General features: G+C 39.7%; 1 protein-coding gene across 1 annotated transcript in view; it reads left to right on the top strand.

The window, feature by feature from the left end:
* Positions 1-9506, top strand: part of LOC144798715 (FRAS1-related extracellular matrix protein 1-like) — a 1110445-nt gene extending 1100939 nt beyond the window's left edge. Inside the window, exon 35 of the mRNA XM_078669731.1 lies at positions 7375-9506. Within this exon, the coding sequence (XP_078525857.1) occupies positions 7375-7589 (215 nt within the window). The 3' untranslated portion in view covers positions 7590-9506. The remainder of the gene's footprint in view (positions 1-7374) is intronic.
* Positions 9507-9721: the final 215 nt, after the last annotated feature.

Below are 9721 nucleotides of genomic sequence, written 5' to 3' on the forward strand. Positions count from 1 at the left end.
TAAGTGACTTTTTGAAATTAAGTTTGTATAGGATGCCTAGTCTGTAAGGCCCCCAAAGATTCTTAGAGTAGTATTGCTACATGATCTTAACTTCAGATTTGTTCTTGATAGCCATACATTTTTAACACATGTTTAGTATCAGCTAACCAATGCATAAGAGCTTTTTCTCAAAAGTGGCTGGCTAGCCTTCAGCTATAATATAAGCACTTTGGAGCCACCTGCATATTTCCAAGGCTAATTCCTCTGAAATACTCTCCCTCTGTTCCGCTATCTCAAATAATATTTTCGTTCTTTAGGAGGGGTTTGGGGCTTTCTTTTTCCTAGTGTTTATGTCATCTTGTCTATCGGAGCCCTCATCATTAAACTCTGCATATATCACGACTTCCTACCTGCTTTGTATTCAGTGCTATGAAATATTGTTGCAATGGTGGAAACCCTTCACAAGTGAATATAAAACATCCATGTCTAGTTAATTGCCTAAGTCCATACACACTTTATAAATGGGCAATTCGATTTTTAGAAGTGCATTTTCTATCCCATGCACCATGGTATTCTGGGCTTTAGTAGTTTGCTGTTTAACTTAAAATATGTCTGAATCAAATTAGTTAAGAAGCTAAGCAAACCATGAAAAGCATGAACGGTTGTGGTATTCTCTATATAATTGTATTCACATATTGTGTAAGAACCCAGGTGGTTCCCCTAAATGAATGGGGCCATACGTCCGTAGATAAGAGACATTGGCAAAGCCAATAGGCCCGACTTGTTTGAGGTGTATGTGATCGAGCAGGTTAGAGAACATGCCCCCTCCTGCTTGTGGAAATCAACCCATTCATCAAAGTGATCATGTAAAGATGCATGATTTTAAGTGTCCAACTCTCTTTATAACCATTGGTGGTGATCTATTAGCAGCGCTAATGGTTGTTCCCTGAGGTGGGGCAGGTTCAAAGGTCAACACAAGTGGTCAGTGTCCTTCATAGGATGCTTGAACATTCACATTGCTAAAGAATTGGTACCTAAAATGTATTGTTATTTGCCATTTTGCAGTAGCCCACCTCCTTGATGGAAGATGCCATCTTGAAACAAGGAAATTGCCACTGAAGCATACAATCATTTGTTTTCGATTTTTGTGTAACATTTTCACACAAAAAATATTTCCTTCAGAAGCATCACTGATAAATATTACACCGCATTTCCATCGTTATTTGCATAATATTCCAAGTATGGATTTGTTATTCAATCGGAATGTGTGGTCCTTAGTGGAGAAAGTCGTCTTCTTTTCAAGATAGTCTGTATGGTCAGCAAACACTCCCAGCCAGCTGCTGCTTCTCCTGAAAACAGTGCACCTCACCCATTGCAAAGGAAGCATTCCCTAAAAGGCACCGAAAAGCCAATAGAATGACAGTGAATGAGAGATACTCATTTGAGGCCCTTTCCATTTCTTTAGAAATGTAATGGCAAAGTGTCTGCTAGACATCTAATGTCTGTAGCCAGATGTAGAAAGACCCTTTGGAAAGATAAACATGTGGGCCTTGGAACAGGTGGATTCATTTAGATGTTAAGTGCACTGGGTTTAGGATGTAGTTATTATTAAAATGTACATGGTCAAACACAATACAAAAATTAGTAAAATATTTTGTCATTTTATATTTTGGGAATTGCAGGGGATCGGATCTCTTAGATATTTGCAGCATTTTCAGTAAATGTTTCCAAAATGTGATAACCTTTATAATTGTATATGACTATGCAATGCTCAAGTCCCAATATATGTTCAAAAAGAAGTGTTTACTAAATCTACAACTAGGCGAAGAAATACAAAAACATTATAGAGAAGAAACATTTGAAGGGCCTGTCTCAACTGCAGGATCGACACCGTGCATCGCGTGGCATGCTCTACAGTCACTCACAAACACCTCCACGTTGCTGTCCATACCAAGCAACCATTAATGCAACCTCAGTTTGTTTCACGGTTCCTGTCATACCCTCATGGCCGTGGTGAGGAATTGTGATCAGTCTCCTTCTCAAACCTCCTGGAGTAATCAACAAGTGACATCTCATAAGCAATACCGTTCCACACTCACTTCATCCTTTACCTTGAAAAGGAAATCAACCTTTTGAGTAACAGAGCCTTCTCCAGAACTCCCTTGGACAATAACTTCTCAAGCACGCATGACACACAATGTTTCGCATTGTCGTCCCATTCCCGAAGCAAGATCACCTTATCTGCAATAAACACCCTGTCATTTAAGCTAATCACATGTTCAATGTCGTCACCCGTACCCTGCTCCAAACCATCACTACGAGAAATCACAGGTAAAAAGCATCAGATCTACAATTTCTAAAAAAAAGCTATAATTAAATAAAGAAATTAAATAAATCTAATTGAAGATATTGTTGAGTCAGTGTTTATTTAGTATTAGCCCTGTGTAGGAATTATACCGTAATATATCAGAATTTGAAGTGCTGTGTCCCCCATTCCCGAGTCTTAATTTTTTTTTTTGGGGTGCCCTTTATTGGATGTTCTTTTGCAGCTCAGTCTTTGCTCACATTAAGAATATTGCATCTGTTCACCATAGCCTCGTGGGTAAAACCTGTGTACATAGAAAAGTGCATTCATCAAAATGAGGCTCAAAGTTCATTGGGATCAGGAATAATATTTTGCATACATCAGAAGGGATATGTTTTCAATCAATCTTGACCCTAGACCAATATAGAAAGTGGAGGTCAACTATGTCACTAGTAATTGCTTCATAGGACCTTGTCTTTGAAGAATGTGGTGCAGTTAACCAATAATCTGAGCTAAAATCACTCCCCAGATGTATAGCAGGTGGAGGTGGTTACACTATTCAACCAGTGAGAATAGAAATGACATAAGACCCACTAGAATCATTTGATTTTGACACAGGAATATGACCTTTTTACCTCATGGCATAAAAAATAATTTTGGAAGACAAGAGAGGACATTTCCAGCCATTTATTGTAATGCATTGGGGTGTTTTTACAAATGCACAAAGATCTTTTGCTGAACGGGCCCAATTCATCCGAGTGGCTCCGGACTGGGCTAGGAGAGAGAGATACACCGGACCTCTGAGTATGAGCATCTGTCCTCCGATTAGGCTACCACTGCTCAAGAATATTATTTTGAAACAACAGGACAGTAGACTCCATCCCAATCTGCACAATCTACACTTACATGCAAGGAGATAGAGGGGCAGCAACTGACTACTTTTGATCTGCCACCTGATGGTGTGAATGCCACAAGGTGCTCTTCCACGAAATCAATTTATGCAGGGCGCTGGGCAAAATGTGTGGACTGGTGTGGTGCTCGTAAGACTGATCTCTTACAAGCAAAGCTGTCGAACATCTTTTTGTTTGTTTTTTCTTTGGCCCAGCAAAACCTTTCAGTGGGCACTATTAAAGGGTATTTGTTAGCCCTTACTTCCTTTCTATGTTCATTGGCTCAACCATCCTTGTTGGCATCACCAGTTCTGTTGAGATGTATTAAAGGTTTGACACACATGTTCCCTCCCAAGCCATTTGTGATGCCACAGTGGGACTTTAACATAGACTTAATGTTTCTCATAACGAAGCCCTTTGAATCGAGGCATAGTTGATCACTAAGTCTCCTGATTCAGAAGACTCTCTTTCACATCGCACTTACGTCAGATCCACAGACACTTTCAGTACAACTGCCATACACTGCTTTTTTCCCCCGGACAGGTTGGTGCTGAGGGCTTTTATGGCATTCTTGTAAAAAGTTTTGACTCTCTTTCACATTGGGAAATCCATCGCCCTGCCAGCATTCTTTTCTCCCCCGTAATCCTCAAAAGAAGAGGAGAGGCTCTATCAACAGCACCGCAAAAGGGCTTTAAGCTTTTAAATTGACTGTACCAAGGAATACCACATGAACACTCTGCTTTTTGTGGGGTTTTCCAGGGCAAAGAAATTGAAGGTTTTTTCGCAACAGACCCCGTTGAGGTGGATAGTCTATTGCATCAAGATCTGCTACACACTGACCAAGAAGCGACCACCGGAAGGTCTGAGAGAGAATTCTATCAGGGCTAAGAGTGCTTCTAATATGTTGACTCTTAGAGTGGCTGTCCTTGAAATCTGCCAGGCCACTACGTGAGCATTATGTATAAGTTCATGAAGCCCTTCCTTGACAGCCAGGTCAAGCGGTAAGGGCACTTTGCCTACTCTGTCCAGCAGGACTTTTTGGTAGGTGTCCACTGCAGAGACCCTTCAATTGGGGAGGTACTGCTTTGGTATCCTGTCCCAAGTTAGTATTCAGCACACTGGGTCCAACATTTGTTCATGCTCTGTGTCCGAGGGCACAGAAAGGGGTAAAAAAAATGGAAACTGCCATCAGCATGTAAGAATGCTGCTTCTTTGTGCCCCTTTCCATCACATCCTGGGCATTATGAAGCCTATCCGGAGCCACACAATACTAACTAGCAGCATGCAGGACCACTGCTGAAGAAGATTTTCCAAGCTGGCAACTGTGCAGTATTCTAATGGAGAGAAATCAGTTTTTAGATAGAATATCCACCCAAAACATTATTCTTTTGTTCAGTGAGTGGTATTTGGATCAATAAATTGCTTAGCTCCTAGTGTATTTGCCCAAGAAGATGACACCAGAGAGGATGGTAAGCAACCTGGCTCAGAATGCACCGTTTTTAGGTCTCAGCTGCAGACAGATTTAGCTGTCTGTTGGCCAAACCTATTTTCTCAATATACATAGAGTGGGCTTTTGGTCAGTCCCTTGCACATGGCTATAGGGCTTTGTTGCATGTCTCTCTTCCCTGATCTTGAATTGATGCCTTTCCTCCCTGTTCTTATGTTTGTCCCTCCCCTGAGCATTTTGATATCATATTTCGCTGATTAATTGACTTATACCTTTCCACTTCTGTCATTGCTTGGATTCTGAGAACTACTTTTTATTTTATTTTCAGCATTCCAAGGGAATGGCTGGGTTTTCCTGCTCTCTCACCCTGTGCTGCTTTTCCCCGTAACATGCTACCCAACCAGTCAGCTTATATGTTGCTTACTCTACAGCTGCTAGCTTTTATTTTTAAATCGTTTGTTAAAGAATCTGCCCCTCAATTGTGCCCCTACCATTCTCTCAGCAATAGCTACTTTCCCCTAAATCTGCCCACTCCACTCCTCTCCACCTCCTACATCATGTTTTTTTATTTTTTGTATTAATATTTTTTGATTTTGGATGGCCTAGATATTGCAGTTTGCTGCTTGGCCACACCATTCTCAAACTAAGCTTTCACGCATATTTATTTATTTAAAATTAGCTGTCTACAAAGCTGCGTTGAAGTGATGAATTTAAAAACAAACAAAACAGTGGCTCTGTCATAACATGTCATGACGCAACCAATTCTAAAATTGTGAGACATGAGTGCACATGCCCGTAAGCATTGGCAAAGCCAAGAGCTCCGCCATTAAAAGACAATACCTACTGGCAATGTGGCCACTTTATCTAAGCGCCAGTCAAACTAAAATGATGGACCCTGCGGTAGCACAGCAGTTGTGATCCAGATAAATACCTTGAGTAACAATGTGAGCTACATCTTGCAAAAAAAAAGGAAGAGGAGTGATGCAATAGGTAATTCGATGCAGGCAGCAGTGTCCGAAAGCTCAAGTACGTAAAGTCATAATGCTCCTGCCAGAGGGAGTTTATCAATTCACCAGCATTTTTCTCCTTGACTCAATGCATTTTGACACACAGTGGAATAATATCAATTTATACAGGGAGACCAGCTTTCCAATAAAGGAGGTTCATTCAAAAAAGACAAATGTTCTAGGGAGGTAAATCCTTTGGCAGATTATGTCTAGCTAAATTGTGTCCAGAGTGTTGCTTCGTGTTGTGTTCCTGAAAAACCTATAGGACATGTTCAATGGGAATGACGGCAACTGCTTCTATACAGGAGCGGCTTGTGTAGGTAAAAGCGGGGGCGGGGTGGTAAGGGTGATTCAACAGACGACGCTGAGGGAAAATGTACTATTTCATTAATTTTCCCTCATCATCATCTGTTGAATTCCCATCTCCCCACCCCACCGATCTTACCTGCACAAGCCGCTCCTGCTTCTAGCCAGAAAACCTGAACGTGGTTTTCCTGGTCTTCAAAGCACAGCTCTACTAGCATGATTCTAATCCCCAAGGCAAAGCCACTTCGAGAAATCCCTGCTCAATAAACATTTTGATTGAGTGTACTCCCACAGACCCCACAATGGATGCCCTTCTTCTACTGTCAATGGAACTGGAAAGTTATGGCAGCCTGAGAGCACTATCTTGGCTGACAGCCAATAATGGGAGTGCAAAAGGGCAGAGTGGCCTTTGTCACCCTGTACACCCAGAATAACCAGTACTTTCCGAACTTCCGCTGGCAGGCACACGCTGCAGAGAATCATTCATATCTTCCAAAGTAGTGCATGGGCAACACTTAACATTCTACTAAAGTAGTCACCAAATTTTAATGTACAGTCACCACAGTTTGCACTTGGTTTCCTGCGCTGCAGAGTGAAAAAGGCACATCGTCCTTTCTGATCAATATTCTTAAAATTTCCAGTATGTTTTTAAAGGGGTCTGCATTGAGGAGATCTGTGCAACACCGGTACATTTAGCAGTACTGGATGTCCTAAGATGGTGATCAATTGCAAGTGAATGCTTTCTTGCAACTTATACAAATATAGTAGGTGTGTGCAGTTTTGACATTTCGTTTTGTCTTTTTTTGGGGCATGGGGGTCAAAAACGTAACCCTTCCAGTTGAAAGCTTTGGACTTTGGGACAACTAAAGGATTCAGTTATTGCCACATAACTGACATTCTATATTGCATAGGCCAATGTATTTGTTCTTTAAAGACAAATCACATATTTTCTTATGTTTTATTAAATCAGAAAACACTTTTTATAAAAGGACACATTGCTATTCTCGTGTAAGAATTTGTTACAGGGTATTGGTGATATCAGAAGGACAGACTGAAAATAAGACGACCTTCACACCACACTCTACCCAGTACTCTATTTTCTTTCATTCTCTTCCCGATACTCTCGGCATGGGTTCATCTAGAATAATAATTTATCTGTCAAAAAAGAAAATTCTAGTAAATGTTTTAGCTGTTTGTGAGGAAATTTCTACTGCAGACCCGTGGAGCAGCTCTGATTGTCCCCTAAAAGCATGTTTTGACACATAACAACTTTTGTCTGAAAATGCTAATTTTGTGCTTAGTTTGTAAACATAGATTGATAGCTGCACTTTTCTAAAAACTAACTAAAGACCATCTTCTTCTTAATGTCTAATGAACTGTTTTTCTGATTTAGTAATATCGATACTGATTGAGTAATATATTCTATATTTCCCATTTCAGGTTTGAGGGAAGCTGATGTTAATGGAAACCTGTCATGGACCAATGGAAGGCCGGTGACCTTTAGTAACCTCAACAAACAAGAAACAAGGGAGAGAAATCAAGCGAAATGTGTCCTTGTCAAGAGGAAGAATAAATGGCAAAAAAGACACTGTAGAAGGGGGCAAAAAGAAAGCTATATCTGTTCTGCTCCTCAAGAAATAAGGATAGTGTTTTAACACAAAAGAAGTATGTTTTGCCTGCATATTTTGTTGTTGTATTAAAGAAACATTGGCACAGTAAATAAAGAGGTGTACTCTGCAAAAAAGCACATCAATTATTAACAAAAACAACAGATGTGATTGTATATTTAATTTCTCAATTATTCTAGTAGTGAGGAGCAGGGAGCAGAAACTGTTTGCTTCTGTTCTGTTTACTGCAAAAATCACGGTTTGCCTTTTAAATGTTCCTATCAATGCAAATTTAAGAAGTCAAAATGTTTGTTTTTCCAAAACAATTCCTAATTAGTAAAGGTACTGTTTGTTTTGCACCTGGTGGTGTAGTTAAATGAACATGTACATGTGTAAGAACCCCATTTAAAGAAAAATGATTGTAAAGAAAGAAGAGACAGTTAAGTTTGCCCAGGTGCATTAGAAGATATACCGCATTGAAAAGGAAATATTTACAGCTTTAATGAATATTGGCATATTTAACATCCACGCCTTAAAAACAGTTCAGAATTGTCTCTTTTACTTTTCAGGCAGAATATATTCAGATAACTCCAGTTCATGGAAAGTCGGGTATTTAAGAATGCCTTAGAATCTTAATGCCTGCGATAGTATGTCCTTATTTTAAAAGAGTACGCAGTTTTTGTACAACTACTGCACAGAGATGTGCAAAAGCCGGCTCTTGTCTCAAATCTAACATATATGATTTCATTACTATACTGCATTCCATTAATAATCTATATTTAGCATTCACACATTACAATACACAACATTCCATATGGAAATAAGGTACACAGTCTCAGAGTCAAAATAAAATGACTGAGGATTTCAAATTTTGCAATGCAAAGAAAAAGGGTAAAAATTAATGATGAAAGTAAAGTGACACATATCCCCTCCCGATGTCTTCCACTGCCACAAAGAAATTCTCTCCATCCCAGCGGCAAACCTCTATGTTTCCTGAGTGACCAGCGCTGCTATTTACTTCCATGTCTACGACCCCAGCTCCTCATCTCAGGGGTGCTCACAGCTTCCCACCCGTAAACCTCTCCAGGGTGTTTCTTGCCCCCATACCCCTACCTACCACCGCAGTACGCCTTCCCGTCTACACAACTCTACCTAATGTCCTAATAATGATAACGGGGGAAAACTAACTAGAATGATGCAATTAAGACACCCTGTTCCTAGTTAGAAGTACACTTAACACGTGTAGTTTGATTCATTCATTGGAATGTGATACACACCTTGGCCTTCCACTTTGATGGTTATAAACATTCCAGTTACACAATCCCCCTCTCAGACGTTGCCCTCCACAATGTTGTGGTTATTTTGATACCTGTCATAAATTACATTGTCTACAAGGTAGAAAGAAGATCATGGCATTTGGCCATCCCACTCCTAATTTTTGCTGAATTGCTTCTGGGTAACCGCTTTATGCATGCCCAGGTGTGTAAAAGCTCATTCAAAGGAAATATCACTTTGCATGCAAATGTGTGACTGGTGCCATTATTATTATATTCATTGGGTTTCTAATGCTCTGATCATGTATACTCCAATGGCTGGATTTTACGAAGGATAATATTACAATGTGTAAGAAATAACGTAAAATAAATACCAAATACTATTTCAAACTATAAGAGCTTGAGTGAGTGACAACGTATGGAAACAATACATAAATAATTCACAAAATGCCGGGACTGTATGTGAGTTTCAGAATTTATTTACTCCTACTGGCAGCAAAAGGGAATTTTGTAATTGAGATATGTGTTAATCTGTAGTATTTTTCTTTTTTGCTACAATAGTATAATTTATACAACGAGTTGTTTTTCTGCAGTAATTCCAATGTATCACAAAGTATATAATTTAGACATTTTAGATGTTTTTGAAGCATGCTTAGGTATTAAAAAGACATGCAGCTTATTAACACCCTTACAGATCTAATAAACCATGAATCTTGAAATCCGAAATATTTAGTAGTTTGGGCGGTGCAATACAAGGGCTAATTAAGGGAGCAAGAACATATAGCCTGGGCCATGCTGCTTGCCTTGCATTCGCATATTCTTTTATACTTGTGGCTCTCTTCATTGTATTTTTGTTTCTGGAAAACAGTGGGCCTTATCCACAAAGAAATTATGTTTCTATGTGCA

Source organism: Lissotriton helveticus, chromosome 1_2 (assembly GCF_964261635.1).
Source record: "Lissotriton helveticus chromosome 1_2, aLisHel1.1, whole genome shotgun sequence".
Lineage (NCBI taxonomy): Eukaryota > Metazoa > Chordata > Amphibia > Caudata > Salamandridae > Lissotriton > Lissotriton helveticus.